Raw genomic sequence first — 26028 nt, forward strand, 5'->3', positions numbered from 1 at the left:
CTAAAACAAATGAAGACATTTCAGATGCAATCTAATCACCTGGCCTGAGCTCAGGTGATCAGCGGACACTTATAAAGGCAGCTTCTGAATGAGCCACAAACAAGGGGTCATGGGATTTTTACTGCTGGAGATGAATTTCAAGTTGCCATGAATGAGTCGCTCCCATTTGCTGTGCTAAAACACAGGCAGCACTCTTACCCAGAGACAGAGAGAGGGAGGGAGAGAGGAAGAGAGAAAGAGGAAGAGACGGCACTTTCAGCATACAGAAAGAGGTAGAAAAAGAGTTTGAGTGGAGAGAGCGTGAAGAGGCTGAGTGTGACAGCACCGAATGAGAGGAGGCGGCGGAGGAGGAGGGACCGAGCGGTCAGGGAAAAAAAAAGGGAGGGAGAATCTGAGAGGGGGACGGACCGAGGCTGGGTGAGGGGTGGGAGCTCCTGAGACGGGGAAAGTAGATGAGAGGGAGAAGTAAAGAGGGAAACTGAGGAAATCAGGAGAGGAGAGGAGACCAAAAGGAGAAAAAAAAAAGCGCAAATCAGCCCAGTAGCGTTACTCAAAGAGCCGCAGCGACACAGGCTGGGAGGGGGAAGTTTAGCTCAGCAGGAAGAGAAAATAAAAACACCAACATTTATTTTATTTTCTTAAATTTTTTTCCTCCTCTGGGTTTAGAAATCAGAAGAGTCCCCACAGTGGGAAGGGAACAAGAAAGCAGAGGAACCAGAGAGCTTCTGCAGCCTCCGAGTGTCCTGCAGGAGAAGATGGATTCAGACTCCGGAGAGCAGAGTGACGGAGACCTCTCTCCAGGTAAGTCCCATCACGCCTCACCTCAACACCCTCGCGGGCAACCACAGCACCGGTCGGTCATCATTTCATGACAAGCTGCGCTAACTAGGTTTCTACTCAGGTCGGTTGGATGGATTTTTATTTTTGTTTTCGACACAATCAGCCGGATAATCTTGAACTCTTGAATCATTTCTCTCACGAATTCGCGTTCTTTCGGGATTACAAGCGCCAGCTTGTATTGCAATTGAGAATTGTGTCACTGAAGGCATGATAGGCTTAGTTTTTGACACTTTACCCAGAAGCTTTGTTTTTTGGGAGATTTCTGGATAAAGCTGTGCTGTCAGCTGTGATGTGTGTGCACTGTCTCCGACGCTGGTGACTGGCAGAGCCTCCTCCAGTGTGCGGATGAAAGCCGGCTCAGTCACCACCAGGAACAGGCAGGATCCAACACGTGCGGCCAGTTTGTTCATCAACACATCGAGACGGGGGAGAGAGAGAGAGAGAGAGAGAGAGAGAGAGAGAGAGAGAGAGAGAGAGAGAGAGAGAGAGAGAGAGAGCTCCCTGAACACAATCATCTGCTCGTCCGTGGAGCATCCCACGCTCGGAGCACATTAAAACCCGCTCAGTCAGTTTACTGGAAGTTATGTCAAGATGTTTCATAAAAAATACAAAGAGAGAGTTCAAAGTGTCACAGTGCAGGGCAACGATTTATTGCAATAAGGCGAGTTATGCATTAAGCATCTTGACACACACACACACACACACACACACACACACACACTGGCGCTTCCCAGCATTCCACACAGACACACACGTGTGGGCGATTTATTGAGCTGTGATTCTGTGGAAAAGTCAAGATATGAGATGAAACAGGCTGGTGGAGATCGGCTGGAGTTCAAAGATTTGGAGTCAAATGTGTCTCAAACAGGTCGTGCACAACAAACGACTGACCGGCTGAGCTCCCCATCCATCACGACGCTCAACGTGATGGTCTCTTCAAGTTTCACATCTATGCTTTAAAATAAATCCCACATCTCCCATGATGGAGCGCAAGCAGATGTCAGATCTTTTCCTTCCTTCCATTAACACTCTTATGAATATAATAGGTGTAAAAGTCATTAATCACTTGAAAATCATCGCTAAGGATGTTATTTGACGACATGGAGCTTTACTGATCCATTACTGATGCTCTGCTGAACTCTGACCATCTGTCTGTCCATCTGGACCGTTGTCTGTCGGTCTGTCTGTCCTTTGGTCTGTTGGCGAAGGCGAAGGAACCTAAACGCGAAGGCCAGAAGGCTTGATGCACATCATCAGCAGGTGATGGAATATCTGCATCATCTGCTTTTTGGATTTTGTACAACCGGCTTGGATCATCGCAAAATTCAATTAGAGCATTAATTGTGATTTCAATATTCCAGAAAAAAATATAAATTAGTTTATTAATGAAGCAATTGAAGGGTTTTGTTTTTTTTAGATTAAATTAATCACATTCAATATCTAAAGAAGACACAACTGTCGACCTCAGAAGTTTCAGAATTCATGGAAAACTTGTTTTTTGTCGTGAATTTGATTAATTCCTTTACGAAAATCAGTTTGAACTGGAAAAAAGCTGCTTTGTGTATCAAATGCTGATTAAACATAAATATTGCAGAGCAAGTCAGAGGCTGACTCGACTCGTCAGGCTACTGTCCATGAGAAAAACCGGTACGACTCCCTTTGTAAGGTCAAAAGTCCCATTGCAACCTGAGTAAATGCATTTTGAAAACCGGTCTATTTTGAAGCCCCCGTCAAACACAAACATGACCCTTAATCCTGGATGAGAAGATGAGGGAAGTGTGATTGATCTGTGCTCGAGGTATTCTGGTGAAAAACTTTCGCTTGTGAACACGGCGGTATTTTCTTTCATGTGGCTTTAACCCTCCTGCCCTTGAGCTGTTAGTGGTTGTTGCTGCGACTTTGTGTCTGACATTTTAGATTTCTACCCTGCCTCGGTTTAACCCTCACGCGCCATTTCCGTGAGCCATTACAAGCTGTATATTTACATCTAATTCAGACTTTTCCTCTTTTGTGTGCCACCTCCAGAAAATGTGTCTGACCTTGGTTTATTCTGCTGTGGATTGTGCTGCCTTCATGTGAAGAGCTTGTATTTACAACGTGGGATGTGAGACTACATATCCTTGAGAAACTGGAGTAGTTGCAAATGCATCTTAAAAGTTAACATATTGATGTTTTTTCTTTCTTTTCTTTTTTTTTTATGATTTCCATTTTCTGTTTCTGGAAGCAAATGGTAGCCAACAGGAATAAGAAATGAAGTGAAGTCTGTATGCGATCGGCCTGTATAACCGTATGAATCATGAAGATGTGCCGCAAATCGTCAGCGTATCCTTTTGGCTGCATGTCGACACACTGGAGGCGCTGAAGCATTTCGTGAGGGCGCGCAAAACTCACCTACAGCTCAGTTTAGCTTAGCTCAGGAGAGTCGCTGCGCCTCACTCACTGACATGAAAAAAGAAAAGTTCTGTTTCTCTGAATTAACAAAGTAATTATCCTGTTTATTTGAGGGGAACATAGTGCAACTTTTCTCTTTTCTCTTAAGGCTACACATTTAGCTTGAAAGAACTACCGTAAGTGTTTTCATGTCATGACGTTAGACACGCTTATAATTCATTTTCATAACGACTACGCATGTGGGATATTTAGTCCGTATAAGCTGGCTCGTGGAGTTCTAAAGCCATATATGTTTAAGATACAGCAAAATCAAGGATGAAAGGAACAAATCACAACTACTTATTTTACTGTACTATAGTTACAGGTTATTAATCTTCTTCCTCTATAGCGCTCTCTACAACTTAGGGTCACATGGCGCCGGAGCTGATCCCAGCTGACTGTAGACGAAGGCAGGGTACATCCTGGATAGGTCACAGGTTTACCACAGGGCAACCACAGAGAAAAACAATGACACAAACACACGTTCGCATACTCAGACAAAAAGAAAACGAGTATAACATGCAAACTCCCCACAGAACAGCCCCCAAGCCCAGACTAGGTATTTGAGGAAATACGCAAATCTTGTCATACTTAAGTACAATTTACATCGCATAATCTATTTTGCATGTTTGTAAATATTAGGCCGTGACCAAGTAGGTCCACAAAGTGAACGTGTTTTCACATTTTTTAATGAGTCTATACAAAGACGTCATTATTAGAGAGATAACTGTGCTTTCAACATTGATTTTTTTTTTTTTATCTTTTATACATGTAAAATAATCACATCAACAATAACTGGTAGTAGATGAATTGTAATGAACAGTAGGTAGACTACAGCAATGACACAGCATGTTAAATTGATGTGTTTTCATATGAAAGGTTGAACAGAACATTCACAGAGAGGGAACATGTTTGTATTCATGACGTTCCTGTCTGTGCTTCATTTTTCACTTCCTTTTGTTACGTTACAGCACAAAGCTCAACAACATGCAGGGAGCCAGACGTTAAGAAGGAAAACACAAAGGTTTACATCCTGCCTCTACCTACAATCATCCAGTCATGCAGTGAGCATGCCTCTAACCATACCAACACTCACAGTGATTCATCCGGCAGTCCTCTCTCTGCTTCCTGTGGCGGACAGGAGACGGCCACGCCTTTTTATGAGTCAAAGCAGGACTCGCCGTCAGCGCACACCTGTCCTCCCCCACCACAGTTGTGAGTCCAAACTTTGCACAACGTGCGCACAGCAGAGACGAGACAAAGCATTTCACCGAGCCGTGACACCTGTGGACTTTCACTGTTTTCTGGTTGCAATTATTCCCGAGTTGTTATATTCGTCTGACATTACGTTGGAGCACAGTGAATAATCAGCCCACGGTCTACTTTAGGCTGATTCATCACGGCGCTGCTGCGACTCACTCCAGCAACATAATCCAATCAGCCATCTGCAGAATTATTTACAGCCGTTTGTGTTTACTTGAGATTTTCAGGGGAAAGCAGACTTGTTGAAAGGAGAAGCTGCTCGGCTGTTGTAGAACCAGCTGTGAGCTTCGTGAGGGCATGAGGGCTGTCGCTGTGCTTTCATTGCAAACAAAAAAAAAAAAAAACTGCAGATGTTGTTTGACGACACAAGTGAAATTTAATCTCCTGGCAGGTGATCTTTTTCATGATTCATTCACACATTCATATAACCAACAAAGTCTGCCACTTGTTAATTGCCACTGATAAACACTTCCACAAACACTTCAAAGATCACGATGCATCGGCCGAGGCCAGAAACACTCAGCATGCAATCAGAGGAGAGCCTCTGCCTCCTGACTGCCATGTTGGCATGCTGGCCACAAGCTTTACAGATGAGAGACGGGCAGAGCGGGCCGGCCCTACTGTAACACTCCCATACACCGACGAATATGCACACGCATACTGAAAAAATGTCTTCCAGCTCAGTCCCTTGGCCTCCAAACACATGCACCCCTGACTTTTTTTTTTTTTTTTTTTTTTAACTCTGCCTTTAATCTGGTCCACAGATGGAGAGTGTTCACTGTGCTACACCCAGCACTCCACACACACACACACACACACACACACACACACACACACACACACACACACACACACACACACACACACACACACACACACACACACACACACACACACACACACACACACACACACACACACACCCTTAAGACACCAGGAGCTGGTTCTGGAAAATTGTAACACGAACTGAGAAAAAAAAAAAAAGGAAAAAAAAAAAAAAGAAGCTGTAAGTGGAAAAGACGACTCAGGAGAAAGTGGTTTTTCCTGCCGGCTCCAACTAAAGACAAACCCTGAAAAACTCTCAGGTCTCAGTGTCTGTGTGTGACTTGCTTTCTCCCCAGTGCACACGTCCATGCATGCATGACCTGACACAATAATACTGTGACATTTCATCGCGTTTGTGGGACATTTGGGAAGAGAACCGTCTCCCCACGGCCGAGCCATTACTGAAACACAGAGTTAGACCGCAGAGGCACTTTGACAGGCATCCTGGTCAAAGGGCTCATAGACGCACATTCAGAGGGGGGGGGAACGCTGCGGTTTGACTGGAGGTCCATTGGAAGCAAAGTAAACAGTCACTGGAGGCGAGTTGTTTGAGGGAGCTCAGTACGTAGTCACAGAAGTCACTGAGATAATGAGCCTGGAATGTTAATCCTGCAGTGAAAGAATACAAATACTTTGTTACCATACTTAATCGAAGCATTCTGGTATCTGTACTGGAGTAATTTAACTCCCCACATTTGAACTTCCTCTACTGAGATTTACAGTAACAGGATCCATTAAGGAATTTAGGCGATCTCAAGTTACATCAATAATGATTGAATTATTTGGTTTCCGACTCAAAAATATGATACCAACTCATGATTGTATCACCACTGAAAAACATAGTATTATAATAAAATAGTTATAACGTGTGTATATTACAACTTCCACCACTACCACCACCAAAAGCCCTCAAATATCAAATATAGTACGACCCAGAACCTGTACTATTTTACCAGTAAAGTACCTGAATCTGCACTGTTTACTAATGTCTTATTTGAAGTATCTGTACTTCTACTTAAGATGACAACTCACTATTTTTCCATGTGTGGAATCCTGTACGTAAGGAGCTGTGACGCACGACTATTGTTTCATGTCTCTGAGGAAAGATCAATCGTCACTGATTGAAATTTTCTTTAGGTCAACTTTGAATGGCTGTTTTCTGCCTTAGTGCTAGTGAGAAGCTACTGCGCGCAGCGTTTGTCCTGAACTTTCTCGCTATAACTTTGCAAATGGGATCAAATTAAGTGGAGAAATTTCCTCTCGCAGTGCTACTTCAGCAAAGAGAGTTAAACAAGGCAGAGTGGGAGGCAGTTACACACAGAGCTTTTCACACTTAACTGTGCTGTATATAGCATTGTAAGGCTGTGGTAGAGGGAAAAAAAGAAAAACGAGGACAGCCACTTTCAGCAAGATATTTCTCAGCGGTTCGAGTTTAGCAGCATGGCACATTAATTAGGCGCGTTTTGACTCGACTTTCAAACTCTTTATTCCTACTCTTTATTAGGTGGGAGGTGGAAGTGCAGGCAGAAATGTGTGGTGGCTGGGCTGGGGGTTTAGATATTTCATGGGTAATAACAGGAACAGAGAGAAACTAAATCTCCACACTGTGTTATCCTTAAGAGCTTGGATTTGAATTAACTCGTGATGACTAAGCTTTCAGTAAAGAGTTTAAAAGAAAGAATGTAGTCACTAAGTCAGATCCAGGTCCTTAAATGTGTGTGTGTGTGTGTGTGTGTGTGTGTGGGGGGGGGGGGGGTTGAGTGTGAGTGTACCACAGTTATTTCCTGGACATTATTTAGTGGTGGGTTGGCAGCAATAAGAGCAGGAACGCTTTGGCTTCACACTAAAGCGTGTCACGCACAGTGAGAGCGTATGAGAGAGTATATCCAACTTTATCACTCAAATCAAACTCTGAGCTGAAAACGTGACCCCCATTGTATGGTTAACCTTCGCCTCCCCCTGACATCAATACCACCATGGGGTTTTTTTTTCTCACTGACATTTGGTTTCCAGTCTCCTCTTGAAAAGCTGAACTATTAAACATGTTATTTTGAGAATGGCACACCGAGACTGAGCTGTTCACCTCACTGATGGGCAGCACATTCTCCTTTTTTTTTTTTCATTCCTTCCAAACCAGCAAATGAAAGTTTATTAAGATTGCAGAACACATTATGAAATAGTTCTCCAACCCCCTGAAATATGGCTTAGGACATAAACGATTAGTGAAAATGATTAAACCGCAGGAAACCTAAACACCAAACACCATTATTTCCTGAAGCTTTGCTTTGGCTTCTATTGCTTCTGGTGATGGCTTGTGTTTAAAACAATTAACTAAGAACATTTTAAAAAGGATGAAAATGATGATATTATATTTAATGGTGTGCATTGTACACGTAAAACTAGTGCAAGTGACAATATGTCAAACTTAGCTATTACAGTGTTGAAAAGGAATACTCACTGTGTCGAGCATGTGGCAAGCTTATACTAAGATTCCAATAACATGGGGTCTCTGTGACATTTTTAAGCAATAATCAAATAACACATTTGAGTGTTTGATCAGATTCCCACTTGAAATTTCAGTGTCAGATGTATATTGATAGGTGGTGTTTCGCTGAGCAATATCACCTCTTAAGTAAAAAGCATTTCTCTTTCTGCGCACGATGTGTGTGCGTAGGTTTTCTCCAGGTACTCCGGTTTTACTTCCACAATCCAAACAGATGTGCTTGAGGGTAACTGGTGCCTCTAAATTGTTCGAAGGTGGGACTGCAAGCCTGTGTTTGCACTGTGATAAACCTGTTCAGGATGTGAGCTTAATCAATATCAAAAACAAATGGAGAGATGAATATAGATGTTTACTTTCGTCTTCGAACAAAACTCCCACATGCATGATATCACTTCTTTTTTTTTTTTTGCTCTTAATTTCCTACTAAGTCATCATCAATCAGAAATTACGGGTGCAAGTTACATAATTGTATGTCATTGCTCTTACTAGTTTTTTATTTTAAGGTGGCAGAGTTTACTAGAAAACCAGTTAAGTGGTAAGTAACTCCTCAACGTTTCAATAAGGTGCCCAAAAAACTGGACTATTATGGTGTTTCTGCAACATAAATGCAGAGGCGTCAGCTCTGTGTGGGATGGTCTCACTTGTTAAATTTAGTCAGTTGGGATTATAACGTCATCGGTAGCGGTTCTTGAAATAAAGAGTGTCAAAATAATTTATAAAGGACAACGAGAAGAAGCAGGCTGAGACAAAACGGCTCCGAAAAATTAGAAGCAGACGGCTCTTATAAAGATAAGCAAATGTGAATTTGGAGCAGCCTTCAGTCCATCACAGGCGCTGTGACAGAGGCGAATAGAGAGTTGAGTGCAATAGTAACAGTGGCTTCTCAGAACAGAGTCGAACAGTGTTAAAGGTCAAACTAACAGGCGACTCAGTTGGAAGAACAAAAGAGACAAAAGCTCTATAAATATAAACACAGCCACGAATGGTCTCTATTTATGAAAAAAATTGTGTTTGTTTTACTTCCAGCTGTGGTTTGTTGTTCAGTCGTCCCAAAAAAAGTTGAATCTGACGCGAACAAAGTTCCTACATAAATGAATCACAGCCTAACGGTTTCCATCAACGACAGAAATGTTTCCCGGAATTAATTGAAAACTTAATTCTAAAGTAAGTTCAGTCTAATTCTGCTGCTGCAGTTGGTTTCCTACTCCAGGGTATTCGCTAATGCTTTCACTTAATGTCATTTTCCCAACATTTAATTTGTGCATTCTTTCAAACACCATCCAGCCCAGTCAGCCTTAATGTCATTACAACCACGTCTGAACTGGCTGAAGCAGCGTTATGACTGATGATGTTTTAAACCGGGGACAGGTATTTGGATTATGTATGCATATGAATTTATTTGGCAAACAACATTAGAGTCTTCTGGGAATTTTCCATGCATTTACACCAACTTCCTCAATTTAATATTCCTCATCAAAAATCACTATTATGTCGCAAAATCATAGTTTCCTGTTTCTGAAAATGATGTGATTTTACATCTGTTCTGTTTAGGAGCAACTGAGGCCCAAATAGAAGATGATGTACAAAATGTTCTAGATAAATATCAGCTTTTCTACACCACGCTGAGTTGGAGGGCATTCATTCAGCTCTATATAAGGACAATGACAGAGTCAAACACTGTAAGTCATCTGAGGCTTCTCAGCACCTCACTTTTTTATTTTTTTTTTACATAAACTCAATCAGAGTGTCTGAACTAGTAAACAAACCAAGAGCCCAAAGTTCTTTGGAAATCTGGCAACAGCCGGGGTGATTGTGCATGTAAGCGGTTGTGTGTGCGCGCTTCCTTACGTGCACGTGTGTGTCTCTTTGTAAGCGATGCCACGGCATGCTGGGACTTGGCCGGGCTCTATGAGAGGAGCGAGTAACCCAGGGCCGGAAAACACTTGCTTCCCTGCCACTCACGCTCGGCTCAGCGATGTAGATCTGGTGAGAAATGGAGAGAGGAAGAGCTAGACAAAAAAAAAAAAGAGTTGAGAGCTTCTTGAGGGAAAGCGAAAGACGCTGCAGCCAGCTCTTCATACGACTGCAGGATGATGCAAGAGGAGAAGGTGGGTGAGAAGATGTTTTGGGTGTTGTGTGGGTATGCGTGTCTGAGGAAAACAGATTTTGGCAGGAGGTAGACAATCGAAAAATGGACATATGAACTCAAATATCTTCTAATCACCACCAACTTTTCCATCCTCCTTTTTCGTCACTCCTCCACGCTCCTATTAAAGGAACTGACGCATCCGCAGATGTGAATAATGGCTGCGTATACATATTTTAGTTTATCGTTTTTCATTTATGCAAATTTAAAGCATTCCTCAAAAGAAGGCCTCCGCGGTTCATCCACTTCCCTTTCTCGAACTCACTTCTGTCTATCTTGACTGAAAGGTGTGAAATGAAAATGTACATACTGCCACGGACGTCCACAGCCTCCCTCTTCCTCACGATCCTTCGGTCTCCAGTTCTTCCCAAAAAGAGCATTCACTTCTGATAGAACACATTAAAGGAACTTCATGTGTGGAGTCCAGACCAGATAAACTAAGCACAGTCTGAATATCCAGCTCTGTATTTGATCAAGTCCGAGTCTCGCAGTCTGTCATTAGAGCTCACACACAAACACTCACAACCACAAGTTCGTACCCAGATGTCTATAAATACATTGCTACCGTTTTATGAATCAAGAAATTACGTGGCTATTTAAACAGCTGCACTTCTTAGTAGTCTTTAGAATTCATTTTCATTTTTTTTAATCCTCTCATTTTTCATTCTATTTTTTTCACCCCTTTGTTGAGAATGACATAAAGAAGCACTGTATATATATATAGAATATGATATAATGCCATCACTTTTAAGAAATGCTCTTAATGAGGAAAAGAGATCAATGACTGCTTGTTAATCTGAGCTTTTACTAGAGCCTCTGCTTTGATAGTTACTATTTCACAAAGCTCGTGTCTGCAGGAGGAACGCCTCCATCAGTCCTTCTAATAGCAACATTGACTTCACCCGGAGACATAGTTCCCTTGATGCATCAGCTTAACAACATCAAATAAACTTTAGTTAACCTGCATTAGACCGTTCAGTGGCTATCTGGTCTGGCCTGCTGCATGAATGAGTTTCTTTCAAGGACCACTGATATCTACATTATAGAGCATCTTTCTTCTATTAACCAGTGTAATTGCAGTTTAACCAAGTGAGTCATTAGATTGACCCGCATGGTGCTGACAGCGCAGCTATCGTGTCACAGCAACATTACAGTAATATCACTATAGACAGTGAGAAGACAGGCATAACTGAGGGAGATAAATAGAGCTATAGCAAAAGTCCAAAAATAATAATTTGCAAAAAATGTGAAACGCTGGTTTGAATCATTTTTAGCGCTGTAGAAATGTTCAGTACGCATAGGTATGTGGTGTATCTGTCTTTTATTCATGTTGAAATATTCAGTATTTTTCCCCTTGGTCAACACTCTCCTTTGTCAGCTGGTGATGGTTTTCCAGAGAAGCTCCCAGAGGAAAGAGACGGAGTGGGGAGACAGCCTGCAGCCAGTTCCCATGCCCAGCTCACCAGCTCACTGCGGCCTGGCTCGTTATCGTAGCTAAACAATGGCACCACAACGAGGAAACCGCAGCTGGAGAAGACATCAAGTTTACAGCAGGAGAGAGGTGAAAGGCCAGGGATCTCACAGGACCCTGCAGGCCCACGCTGCGCCCTAACAGGATGTCCTGTATACCACTTCTGATCCTCTGAGGACCGGTGGCGACTCTGGTCTTCATAACAAGAAGCAACAGTGATGAAAGACAAGGGCAGAGCAAAAGGTTGAGGTCAAATCACTGCTCTCTCCTCCCCTCTCTCCTCCGATCTCTTGTGACAAGCGATCAAGCCAGCGGCACATTAATCAATCAGACGTCTCCCGCCACTGCCTCATTTTGCCTCGACTGCCTGGTTCAGCTCTACAGGGAGTTGGCCATTAAAACTAAGAGACACAGAGCGAGAGAGAGAGACAAAGAAAGAGATGAGGGATGGAACATTAAATAAGGTTGTGCAGCAGCCAAAGGCAATCTGTTCTCATGTCCCTTCTGGCTCGGAGAGGCTCCTAAGTGCTTTTTCCCTGGAATGTTCATCACAGTAGAGACGCTTAATTCAGTCCCAAGATAAACACACTTATAGTTTCAAACACAGTCGCGTATATACTGCGATGCAGACCTCTTCATTACGACTACGTTAACATACCTCAGTATGTTTTATCACAGAGACCCGCCCAACAGGTTCCTCACTTTGACTTTCTTTTATTAGGTTTTTCCCATCCATGATGATAATTTAAACCTTTCTGCTTAACGGTCATAATTCAACCTGAAGTGTAGTGTTATTACTCCCATTCTTTTCATTTTAAACTAACGGTCATAAATAAGCCATACGTCATAATTATTCCAAAGTAATCTCAGTTACATATATCAGCTGATGCGTTTCATAAACTTGAGTACAACTGTAAGTCTGACTGGAAGATGTTGGTTTCCACTGATTCAGAGGCGACTCCTGCTAAAACAGTTGGTTCTAGTAGAATTTAAGTACAGGGAAAAAACCTTGGTATGGAAATAGATGGAAATTGTGGTGTTGGGCCAGCGCTGGTGTCACTTTGATCTTTCTGATGCATTTTATTGGTTGTTAGTAGTGACCACTGTGTGTTGCAGTGAGACAGCAGTTGCCAAACTTCTGTCAGTTTCTTTTTTATTTTTTTTATTAATTTTGTATTAAGGTTTACTTTTAACAGTTTTGGTGGTTAGATGTAACACTCAGCTTTGCGATGAGTCAAGTCCTTGTTGTCCGGTAGAAGTGATGGCGGTGTCGTCCTCTTCCTCCCTTCTGTAATTTCTTCATTTTTCCTATTTATTATAAAATTGTGGCTCTTGCAGTCTCAGTTTGTGTGTGATTCTCTCCATTAGATGAATCTCCTCCATAATGCACGCCCACTGCCCGGTCGGGGGTGTTAGTTTGTACCATAGTCTTGTGTTTGACTTTTTACTTGCTGACAACAGTATTTTAATTAGATACTGATCCTCTTCTTGAACTACCTCATCTGTCCCGTGTCCCAAGTAAAGAACATTACAAGATCTGGGTATCTCATATCCTAATGACATTTTTTAGCCATATTCTGTCCCAATATTGTTTTATGTTTTGGCAAGTCCAGAATATGTGTGTGTGGTCTACATCCATCACTCCACATGATCTCCAGCGTGGCTGCTGAGTTGATACTACTCCCCTCTTGAGTTTGGGAGTGTTAAAATATCAAATCAAATTCTTCCAGTTATATTCTCTCCAGGTCCTGGAGCTAGTGGACGTGCACTCTGACAGTTGCAGTAAGTATTTTTTTTAGGTTGCCTGTTGTCCCTCGTCTGTCACAACGACATCTGTTAACCCCTCCCCGCTTCACAACTCCAGATTTTAAGTCATGATTAAAGAAATCGACATGTTCGACAGTCTTTCATCCAAAAATGCAGAAATCACAGAGTGCTTTAATTTCAAGAGTCTGAAAAAGACAAGTTAATGCAATATATTGTTGATCTATGAAAGATTGTTTTTAAATTTGATGAGGTTCAGTGGATAGCACTGGGGCTTTGCGCCAGTCTGTGGGGAGTTCACTTGTTCTCCCTTGTTCATGCATTGAATCTTCTGTAGGCACTTCACTTTTTCCCCACAATCTAAAGACAAGGATTCTTATTAGGTAACTCAATTTGTATACACGTGAGATTTTGCTAATTGTAAATGGTTTGACAATGGTTTCAGTTACGTATGCCTGCAGAGGGATGCACTACATTGGACACGTTAACATTCTGTGCTGATATGATGAACAAAGTATGTAACATGTATGGAATATATCTGCAATGAACATGTATAGTAACCCTTTGTCAAGTGTAAACCTGTTCTCCAGCAAAAAAGGCCATAAGAGGCTCACAAGATAATTTGACCTCTTATTCAGAGCTGTTTCACTGGATGCATATACTTTGTTAGAAGCGCCGGGTGTGCAGTTAAAAGCAACATCTGAGACAAAATAACAAACATTGACAGACATTAGTACAAAAGAAAATCCCCCTGATGTGTGTTTATGTCATTTATATTTATGTTATATATGTTAATTTTATGACAATGCAGTGTGGATATCTATGTTTTCTACACAGGAGAAATAAACACGGGTTAGGGTTAGTGCAGGCCGAACCAGACAGAAGCAGCTGCACAAAACATTAACAGCACAAAGAAAAATCCAACGTCCATTCATCTTGTCATATTCTTTACATAAGTTCTGAGTATGACTCTCAGCAACTGTGTGGTATATAAATCTGATTTTGCTGCCATCGCCACTGCAGTGTTACTGTGACCTGCACTTTTGCATTACGGTCAGAGGTGCAAAGCGAGCTCCATGTACAACAGCGATTGAACTTTAAACTCTGTAAACTTAGTTAACGCAAACGGAAGTCGTTAAGGTATTAAAAGTGAGTTATTTATTAACCCTAAAGGTGTGGATGCCCCTCTACATACTGGGCAGCTGTTGATGGCATGGTGAATGACCTCATTCAGTGCCAGGCTACCCTTTGGAAACTGGCTCGGTGTCAGTTTTTTACACGTCATGAATAATGCAGATCACTGCACAACACTGTACCGGCTCTCACACCGTTTCTCTCGGTAGAAATCTCATCATTCTCCAGCATTTTTACTGCCAGTCGCGTTCATCTAAACAGAAGCCTGCATTACAACAGACAGAGAGTGTGCAGGGGCGGTATGTTTGAGTCATCCGATTCGCGTTGTGGGAGTCAGAAAAACGCCTGTACAGGGCCTGTGCAGGTCCAGAAGGAGCGATAGAAAGACCCATAAAATGACAGAAAAACACTCCCCTGCTTGGATGTTTCACCATCTTTTACACACAGTATTTACTATAAGTCTGTGTGCATATGCAACAGTGGAAAAAAACCAGGAGTGAGTTGACTAACAGAGCAGATCAAACTGACACTGGAAAAGAAATATGTCTCTCCTCCGGCTTCACTAGTTGAGGCACCAGCTGGCACAGTGCTCCTCCTGTGCTCCCCACTTCAGCCCACTGGCCTCTCAGGCTTGCTTAACTCGAACCCGGCAGGCTATTAAAACCCCCTTTACTACTGCTGAATGACCCACTCCATTGTTTTCCTCCAGCCTTGTAAATGCAGCCAGAGCAAGCCTTCTGCAGCTTCTTATTGGACACCAAAAAAGCAAGCGAAAAGGCCAAGACAAAACTAGTGGAAGTCAAGCTGTCACCTTCGGTTAATCCCTTGGTGTGAAGTGCATTTTATCTGACATTTTCCTGTTATTGATACATAGCTGTGTTTGTATTTCCTGAAATGGCATCGCTGATGGATGACAGACTTTATTAGTGAGGGCTTTTCCTGGGCTCTTTGCCATAGCACAAGCACACAAGTCTGTCTCTTGTATGTGAAATTTGAGCGAGCGCCGCTCCTGCAGAAGTCCAGCGTTACTGCACAGTCGAGGCAAAAACGGACTAAGCAACGCACTGCTGTTTTCCTTATAAAAGAAAATCTCTGGAAAGGAAAATTTGTGGAAGATATTGCTGTGGTTGCATTTACAGGGGTGCAAAGAATGGGCTGGCAACCCCTCATTTCAGAAAGGCATGCATATACAATATTGCTGCCTGTGAATGGAAAATCGGTTGCAGATGGAAAGTAAATGTACATCAGGGAATTTTGGTAATGGCCATAAATGAACTACATGGAGGCTTTGCAGAGTTTTCTGTTCCCCACCGAAGAACTCTCCTACCGTTCTGCATCTCTAAACTGAGTTGTCTGTCAGCAGCCTTTCACTTTTTAGCTGTTTGAACTAAAAATGTTTGGAGGAGGGAGTGCCAGCGGCAGGGCAGTGGAGAGTGAATGGATGCTTTCCTTTTTTTCCTTTTCATTATTTTGAGTGGTCTTGGGTGTCATTGCTTCATGCACTAATAACTTAGCACGTAACAGCAAATGTCCTGAGTTTAAAGTAATTGACGTGTGGTACGTCAGCATCTTTCCATTAAAAATAAAGTTCACCTGCACTCGTAACTGGAGTGCGACCTGGTATTTGTTCACACCAAACATGAGCATGTTGTCAGTAGCAACCCCAAACAGGAAAGCACTTATCAAGTATGATCTTTCCCCGAGTGCCTGTGTCCATGTGTGCTTGTGTTTTGTGGACATGTCGTACATCTGTTTATGGAAACCTGATAGCCTTTTAGGAACACGTTCAAATCCAAATCATTCGATTTTAGTCAGAAGATGCCAAAATCAAATGAGAAAAACAGTGGAATCGCTTTTTATTGAGGAACTAAAATAAGCTTTTTCCATTGCTTTTTAAATGAGGCCGTTCTGACAGCTCAGAGGGTTAGAAGAGCTCGAGCAGAAACTCTAAACTTTGAATAAGAGGAACAACACAGTAGCTGCAAAAGTAAATGACTGTAAGAAATGATCGTTATCAGGAGTCATTTCTGTTTATTATGGCTTATATTTGTCATTACGTTTTATATCAGGAAAATCCTCACAGACCACATGAATCTGGGCCTTTTTTTGTGTGATTTTCCATCTTCTCTCTGTGGATGCATGGGTTTCTTACCTCAGTCCAAAAACAGGTTAAATGGTGACCCAAACCATACCGGTAGGTGTGAATGTGAGCGTGTGTTTTTGTGTGTGTTTCTGATTGACTGATGATCTGTCCAGGATGGACACTGTTTGCCCAAAGTAGGGGGTGGTACTATCTTGCCCCCTCAGAAATAAGGACATGCTCCTTCTGAGTGGGAATGTGGTCATTTTTGATCAATTGAACAAGTCTAACCACCATGTAAATACAACTTGACGGTTTGCACCCATAAAATACAACAAAATCATACTACCATATGCAAATGACAGGTACTTTTGTAGTTCTTCAAGTCAGCATGATTATCTTTAACTCTAGAGTCAAATCCTACAAATATTGTCATATCTGGTGTGTCTGTATCCTGAACAATTTTGTCAGAACCAATTGTTATATAATTGATAGTTAAGTATTTTTATTTGTTGTATTTTGTTTTTTATAGTTACTTTTGTTTAGCATCAGCTGTGAACTTCAGTGGGTATGTACATGGAGGTTAGAGGTGAATAATATGCCAAATATTGGTATTTCTTTGCTGGTTTGACCATGGTCATATTTCAGGGGAGGCATTTTATAATGTTAGTACTAATACCACTCCATACCCAAAGTTAGGGGGCATCAGCTCCAGCCATAGATAAAGCAATATAGAAAATAGACGTCAGTTTATGCAGTGTTTCATTACCATTGTGATTTTTTTACACTTTCAAAATTTTTATGATAACTATTCAGCTTTTTAAAAAGTTGTCCCCTTTTTGTTTTCCCGTCTGTCATGGCTTGAACACTAATACCGAATTATGTGCACATATTCATACACTGACACAGTCAGACATGTGTGTTCTGTGCTGTTCCGGTTGATAAGTGCCTCGAGCGTTGACTCACTAAAGGCCAGTCGGCCCTCGTCAGTGTTCGCTGCTGGCCCTGCTAATGGCTCATTCCTCTGGTGACTCTGGAACGGGACCAACACAGGCCTCAGGACCGCATCTCAGAACCAAACTGCTCACTACACTTCAGAAAATGTGTGGATCGGTGTTAAACCTCATCACTATTTACACTAATACAAACCCTCCCAAAGAGCAAGAATCAACTCACTTAACATCCAAGAAAAGGTTTTCATTTCCTCGTGGTCTTTCGGGATTATGAAGTGAGTTTTGTTTAAGTAAAAGAGTACGCAGAAGCTTTACTGATCACTATCTCAGTGAACGCAGTGAGCAGTCTAACTCTAACATTGTGCAATAAGGCTCATACAATTGGTTCAAGCTGTGCACTTGAGTCACATTTGAATAAGCAGTTTGGCATTAGGCACTTTCATTCATGTTTCTCTATCACTGGCTCATTCATCTGCTTGCTACGCAGCCAATGTGTAACGCCCCGTAATATGCATGCAGATGTACAGCGAGGTTGTTAGAACTTGACACCAGAGACACAGCTCAGCTCCCTGCTTTATTCCAGCCTCTTCTCTTCTGGAGAATTGCTTCAGGGTCAAAACGGAAAGTAGGACAACTCACGCACATGTGGGAACACCAGAAGTAGTTAAATCCATTACTAAAAATAAATTCCAGATTTAGATGTCAAAATGTAAAATGACTGTGTGCTTAAGTTTAAGAAAAACTCAACATTCGAAAATAATGTTTAATCAGCTGACAAAATTAAATGAGAAGCTCACATCTACCCACAGAGATGTTTCAGTCAGCAGTTATCTGACCTCTCAGAATCAGCCCCAAACGAACATATTGACCTGTTTAATATCAGTCGCATTACAAAAATAATAGTTCTCCACCATAAACTTGATCTGGCTCAGTTTTTTTACAGCTGTGCAGTCACTTTCTGTTAAAGGTCACTTTTTTGATGTGCCCCGGACTGAAATGGAACTGAGGATGCGTTCGCACTTGTCAGACTCGGTGTGATTAAAACCGAGAACCCTGGTGCGATCGCGGCGTCAGTGGAGGTGTGAATGCTGCCCTCCGAACCCTGACGTCCACCACACAGGAGGGGCCAAAGTCCATTTGAAAAGCAAGAACCCAGAAAACCTTCAAGCCAACTCGTATTCAGTTCAGTCAACTGATTTCACCCAAGGGCTCGAAACAAAGCAAATGTGACAGGCTGGTGTGCACAATGTGGACATTTCTGCCACTCTTGTGATGCCTTGCGATGTTTGAAAAGTTGTAGGAGAGTTCCTAAACCAGACCTGGGTAACTTCACTTCCAAGTATAAACACGGCGAGAATCAATCCACATTAATATTTTATGTAGTGCACCATTTTTTTTGTGTGTGTCTGTGTTTTTTGGGTTTTTTTTGCAGGGCAGGTTTGGCTGCTCTCCATGTTCCTCGCTGTATGTATGTTCTGATGCAACGCAGCAGAAAATGTTGACTCAGCCTTCTAAAAACATCAGGCGGGACAAAGAGGGACTGTCCAGTCAACAGCCACGATGAGAGAGCTGCAAGCACCTTACTAATCCCCATGTTGAAAGTAAACTTCAGTAACTCCCAAAAACACTCTTATGTAACCATTTTGACGGGCCAGTGGCTACGGCGACTCGTCCTGCTCTTTGCCTGGTGTGTTTTCACAAACTCTTTCCCACAAGCTACACAGAACACCCATTTTATTTGGTGCAAACCTGAGGACAAATGATACTACGGAAAAAAAAACAAGCAAGTAAGAGAGAAAATGTGAAAAGCAGGAAGAAGATAAGTAACCGGAAAGACAGTTTTCTGGCAGTCGCTTCACTGACAGCTTGGACTCTTCTCTAACTCATTCTGACACTCTGGTTCATGCATGTCACTCATCGGAGCCTCTCGGTGACAGGCTCTGTGTGTGTGTGTGTGTGTGTGTGTGTGTGTGTGTGTGTGTGTGTGTGTGTGTGTGTGTGTGTGTGTGTGTGTGTGTGTGTGTGTGTGTGTGTGTGTGTGTGTGTGTGTGTGTGTGTGTGTGTGTGTGTGTGTGTGTGTGTGTGTGTGTGTGTGCACGAGAGGGAGTAATAGAGAGAGAGAAAGAGAGAGAGAGAGCTCAGCCTTCTCAGTGTCTTCATGTGCACTCCTAATCATCTACCCTCACTCGCTCTATGTGCTAAAATCTACAGCCAGACCTCTGAATCACCCACCTCTTGTACCAGCACTCTTGACTCACACCCCGAGAAGCCTCATGTCCGTCCTTTGCGGCGTTCTCCCTGCACACGCTTTCATTTTTGCTTACGTTCTTCGCCACTCTGGGATGTGCAAACAGACTTGAGACGAGGGGTCAAGGCGAGTGAGTCGATGGCCACCTGCTGGTACTTTCAAACCAGGCTCCAGGCTGTGTGTTGAGGGGTAGCAGCAGAATAATTAGTCTGCTTATAGCTCTGCTAAAAACAGAAAATGTCCAATCATTTCCTTGCATACAGCACTGCGTTTAACTGGGAGTCCAATCAATCTTTGCTGTAATAATTAAGGATGTTGTTGTTTCATTGCACAGACGAGTAATTAGTTCGACAAGTGAATGGTCACACATATCTGCAGGATGCAAACCCAAACTGCCTGGACAACCATTGGCCTGACAAAGCCAGCTTTATGGGGCAAGCTGTCACCTTTATCGGAGCGCCAGGGTTTCAGAAATCTATCCAGTTGGGTTTCTGAATATCAGAGGCTTGCTGGGACAAAGAGCTGTTTCAGAGAAACAGGAAATGACAGTGACAAAGAGAGCCTGTTGATGAGAGGCACAGATCTGCCGAATGAGAAGCAGTTATATATCCTGTATTCAAACATCATGGGGGCCGTGCTGTTGTGACTCTTATGTGTATGTTATCTATTCACGACCTCAAGCCGAGCAGTTATTCCTAAAAACCGAACATCAGCCCTCGGGGATGACGCACTCACTCAGTTTCCTTCAGCTGATATATTTGCAGCTCTGAATCTTAGTTTTCAATATTAACTTTCGGCACAGATCATTATGGTGGGAGTGGAATAAACATCCTTCACCAATGCAAAACAGCAGCCTTGGCTGAATAATAGTCTGACTCTTTAACTTGTGATTTGCAAATCTTGTTAATGAGCGAATACGCAACGCTGTGTCCTCATAAATGCAATGTGAAAACAAAGCCGGGAGATAGAAAGAAATAGAAAAGAACATTATCTATCCCCGGAGAGACGTGCAACTATCCTGCAGCCCATTTAAAAGAACTACTAAACTTAATCAGAACAGCAATTCAATTGCACTAAAATCGACAAAGTAAAATGATAAAAAGTGAAAGAAGTAATCAGGTAATACCGGTCTAAAAGCTGTGGTACCTCACATGTATGCAATGACTATGTCAGGATGAAATAAAACAGGTTAAATGCCGACACATTCAGGAAATGTCTGTAGTGCGAACAATACCACGCTGAGGTTTCTTTGCATGGATGTGTCCCTCGACAAAAGAAAGATCGCAGAACAGTTTTTATCTGCAAAGTAATTGTTGTATATGTACTCTGTTATTCTTTTCCTACAGATCAAGACTGCAAGAAACTAAACTTTCTGACAGTGAACAAAATCACGACATGGTTTTTCAAAGTCCAACTAACTTTGCAGCTCCCTGACTGAGCTTCAATGATCATTACAACTTGTTTTTTTTCCAATAACTTCAACAGTGGTCTCGTCTTTAGTCTCAACACGTCATCGTGAGATATTCTGGTCTAAAGTCAGCTGGGTTCCGCGCAAAACACCCCCATCAATACGGTGATATAGAGGATGAGGTGACTCCAGAGAGCATTTAGCAACTAAAACATGAATATGAAAACAAATATTCCTCCGTGGAATAAAGCAGAGCCACATTATACATGAAGGCTGCTCTAAAAATCAGCAACTCACAAGGGATTTTATACCAAACATATAACACATTGGGATGTCCCTCCATGACTGCATATAACCCAAAAGGGTAATCTTCCAGTCTCCAGCGCAGCTGTCAATGAGTGGAGGTTTCCTTGGACACGGTGCTCCCCATGGTGGGTGAGCACTTAATCTGGCAGCCACCACTATTTGTGAGCGAGACTGTGAATGTGTGTGACAGGTGAATGTGACTGATCGAGTCGAGTGAAGTGCTTAGAGACTGCTGAAGCAGTAAAAATAGGCTGAAGAACTGACGTTTATTTACAATTACTTCCAATAGTTTTTAACGTTACCTATGTGGATTTTGAATTAATTCACATACACCCCCCCCAAAAAAATACACAACAATAACTTAGTATTCTTGGCTAAATTCGGGAAAAGCACAGTTTATGGAATGATCAGGAGGATTTCATTTTTATTATTTCTTTTTAACTGGAACAGCATTCAATGAGTCTCTGTGATATCAATAACTAACTGCTAATAGAGTAGAAAAAAACTGACTTGTGGTGGTTCGAATTTGCCCGGAGTCCAGATGAAACAAATGCTCCCTTTCAAAATTACTTTTTTCATTTTTCACACGCTGCCGTTCAGTTTGCCCAGTGGAAACTGAATAAATACCAATATGTTTAATAGTTCAATACCTATTTCAGTTTGACACATTTTGTGTTCGTACAAGTGGCTTACATGAAGTGTATTAGGAAGGAACAGCAGATCGTGTGTTCTGTGGAAAAGACGGACAAAGACGTTTGCCTTGTAAGCTGTTAAATATCACGGGCGGGCTAATTATACAAGCACCAAATGTCATTTAGCTTCAGACCAACACATGAAATGTCACAGCTGTACATTCACATGAAATGCCACGAATCGGGTTTCTCCCGATTGTTGTGCCTCTTTTGTTTGTGTGCACACGGACGACATGACAACGGGGTCCATACACCAAATCGCTGTGTTGATTTAATTAAATTATAATGACAACAAAGCAGGTGTTTCTCTTTGAATTTGGGCTCATCTGCTTCTCTGTGCTAAGCCCACTGGGCAATGACACCCCCGTCCACTCTGTCTCACTCTCTCCTCACATTGTACATGTGGAGGAAGAGGTTGACAAAGTGCCCAGGCAACCGAAGGGGAAAAAAAAGAAAAAGAAAAAAAAAAGAAGTGAAGCATCTTTCCAAGGCTTTAATCATAATAGGAGTTATCTGGTGTGTAATTTGAAGCTGGGTGGCACCTAAATAAAACCACTTTCCATACTCCCACTTCCCACATTCAGCACACGTTAAGACTGCTGGCATCACTGTACGGGGACACAGGGAGCCTTTGATGTTCTCCTTCGTGACAAATTGCGACAACAGCGGTACGCGACAAAAGACTGCAATCAATTTGGACGTGTGGGGAGAGAGAGAGAGAGAGAGAGACAGAGAGAGAGAGAGCGAGAGAGAGCAAAGAGGGTTCTTATCTGCATACAGCTGCTTGATGTTATCCACAGCAGATAGTCGTTCCTCCAGCAGTCAGCTCACTAAGCCACTGCCAGCACCAGGAAGGCCGACGCCCTGCCGTAGAATGTGGCTGCTGCCCGTCGGTGCGTCCACTCCCGAGCAATCCCGTCCTCAAAATGTGTGCTGTTAAAAACAAACAAACAAAAAAAAAAGGAATCTATAAGCGCACTCGGAAAAGCAAGCAGCAGCTTAAGGTGGAAAACAGCCGGGGCAGTTAGATATGAAAGTTAAAACTGATGAGATTTGGCATTTGTTGGTGCCAAGAAAACTGAATCATCCAAGAAGAGTTTGCATCAAAGCTCTGCCATATCAACTGAGATCACAGTAAAGTGCTACAAATTCTCGGTTACACAACACTACATTGTGTAACAAATGGAAAAGAAAAAAAAGAAAAGAGGAAAAAGTCAGTGTGTTTTCCAGAAGAATAAGGAAGACTAGTATATTGGTATAGTACTTTTAGTGTGCCAGACACTTCAATGTGCTTTTACATCAAAAAGAAAAACGAGGAATTAAACAGCAAAACTGCGGTCGCGGTGAAACTTTTTACGCAACAACAAAGTAATGTCAGTGAACACTGAAGGACACAAGCGCCCATATTTTCAATACGGAAGGTCAGCAGTGTGCAAAGCCTGCTGGTCTGGATGAGATTCAGCTGTTAGTTCAGAACGTTCAGAGTCTCTTTGAGGCACTGCGAGCTCCATCTATAAACTAGCTTTTGAGCCTTGAAATTACATTCCATTTGTTTTGTTTCTCAAGTAACACTCTATTCAGATGCATGCAGTCACTCTGAATACGGAGAAACCCAATTGTTTTAAATTGTGCTTGTTCATGTCGATATAAAAAAGAATTTGCTGGGGAGTATTCGATGTGCGAGGGACACGACACTGAGGCATACATGTTTGAAAAAGTGGGAAAAGTGGTTGGTGGTTGCTGCACAAACTTGTATTTATGGTTGTTGCAACAAAACCTGAGAGCAGATTTTGAAGGGCGGCGGAATATACAATTTTACTTCCACTCTTTTTAATGTCTATGCAAGTGAATGCATGTCTATTCCGTGCTGTATAAAATAAAAGCTTTAAAAACTTAAACAATTACTGAAAATTTCAAAACTGGGCAAGTTTTGTTTTGTTTCTCCTCTGCAGTTTATCAAAACAAAAATATACTGTACAGCTAATACAATGGAAAATTGTACTTTATTTTATCAGTTTAGTCCCTCATCACTTTTAATAGTTGTTTTTTTAATTAGAAATATATCATCCAATAAATCCATCACATAAAGCTCACATCAAACATTAAATGCATTTAATTATTTTATCTGCTCACTAATCAATGGGAATTCTAAACAATCAAAAGGAAAATAGAACCGTAAACGATTCAGAATTAGTCCAACCTGGTCGTTCTTATCTTCTCTCAACTCATGTGCACCTAACAAACATTGCAATTTAAAATAAAAACAACAACACTGAAGTATTAATATCATATATGAAACAAAAAAAGGCAGTTAAATGAAATCAATAGCATGCAATAAAGCATAAATGTGAGATTTAACACAGTGAGTTGAATATACAGTACATGCACATGGAATTCTGTATAGAATTTCAACAATTCACACATATTTCATTTAAAAATGTTCCACAAAATAAATTTTCTGAGCATCTGACACATAAAGTCAACGTTTGTCTTTATTTCTTCTTGTAGGACCGGAGAGCTTCAACTCCCGCTCCCTGGCCCTGCAGGCCCAGAAGAAGATCCTCAGCAAGATGGCGACCATGGTGGTGGCCAACATGCTGACGGACGACACCAGCAGCGAGATCCTGGACGAGCTCTACAAGGCGAGTCGGGAGTTCACCAAGAGCAAAAAAGAGGCCCACAAGATCATCAAGGACGTCATCAAGATCGCGCTGAAGATCGGCATCTTGTACCGCAACCACCAGTTCAGCCCGGACGAGCTGGACACAGTGGAACGCTTCAAGAAGAAGATGAACCAGGCGGCCATGACGGCGGTGTCGTTCTACGAGGTGGAGTACACCTTTGACAGGAATATTTTATCCGAGCTCCTGCTGGAGTGCAGGGACCTGCTTCACACCCTGGTCGAGCAGCACCTGACCGCACGCTCTCACGCACGCATCGATCACGTTTTCAACCATTTTGCCCACGGGGAGTTCCTGGCCGAGCTGTACGGTGACGGAGACGAGTACAGACTCTCTCTGAGGAAGATCTGCAACGGCATCAACAAACTGCTTGACGAAGGCACGCTTTAACCTCCCGCTCTACACCTCTTTCACCTCCGGTTATTTCTCCTCTGGTTCCACCCCTCGCTGGTCTCTCCTGCCTTCTTCTATTTCCTCTTCACTCGCTCGCCCCTGACCGCCGCATCCTCCGCCTTCTTATTGCTCGCGTCTTCCTGTTTCTTCCGCATCCATTTCCACAGAGGTTGTTGTAACATCCTGCTGCTGTGGTTCAATGAGGGAATTTCTCTTTTTTTTTTCTTTTTTAAGACTGTCTTTCCACTCAGTGGATCACTGCTGCACATCTGGACCGCCTGCTCTGCATCGTATGCATTATAGCATTCCGAGTCATCCTCTTTGTGTGCAAACGTGTACTGTACCAATGGCCAAAAAAACATACAGTAGGTATATCTGGATATGGAAGATAATCAGTGGTAGTAATTGATCTGTTTCTGTGTGAGTGTGTGTGTGTGTGTGTGTGTGTGTGTGTGTGTGTGTGTGTGTGTGTGTGTGTGTGTGTGTGTGTGTGTGTGTGTGTGTGTGTGTGTGTGTGTGTGTGTGTGTGTGTGATTTGCTTGAATAATGTTGTGTGGTGTTTGTACATAAGACCAACTATGACGTGAAGTGTGTGTTATGTATCTGTGTCAATCTTCTCTACAAGGGTGTAACACTTGTCTTTTATTAAAGGTTTCTTTAAATCACCGTTTTGCAGTTTCTTCCAAAACCTTTTTTTTTTTTTTTTTTTTTTTTAAATCAGTTTCTTTCTCCTTATTTGAAGTCATCGTGATGATTTTCTCTCATGACTCATGTTCTATCAAACATATGAGGAAAAGCAATGATTTGACTTAGATGCTCCCCGATTACTGAGTGCGTCACGCTTCAAAGTGTCTTCAAGTCTTTGGCTGCTTATCTTTGAGGGCGCAACGA

General features: G+C 42.3%; 1 protein-coding gene across 2 annotated transcripts; it reads left to right on the top strand.

The window, feature by feature from the left end:
* Positions 1–209: 209 nt before the first annotated feature.
* Positions 210–25803, top strand: tnfaip8l3 (tumor necrosis factor, alpha-induced protein 8-like 3). 2 transcript variants are annotated; one of them, XM_080493423.1, is made up of 3 exons: positions 210–272; positions 667–801; positions 24572–25803. In XM_080493423.1, exons 2-3 carry the CDS (start codon positions 756–758, stop codon positions 25132–25134), a joined length of 609 nt encoding a protein of 202 aa, XP_080349549.1. In that variant the 5' UTR covers positions 210–272; positions 667–755; the 3' UTR covers positions 25135–25803. The 2 variants fall into 2 exon arrangements, with proteins under 2 accessions (XP_080349549.1, XP_080349550.1); XM_080493424.1 differs by lacking the exon at positions 210–272 and having other exon boundaries at positions 525–801; positions 24572–25797.
* The last annotated feature ends 225 nt before the right edge of the window (positions 25804–26028 follow it).

This window comes from Lipophrys pholis (assembly GCF_963383615.2).
Source record: "Lipophrys pholis genome assembly, chromosome: 2".
Lineage (NCBI taxonomy): Eukaryota > Metazoa > Chordata > Actinopteri > Blenniiformes > Blenniidae > Lipophrys > Lipophrys pholis.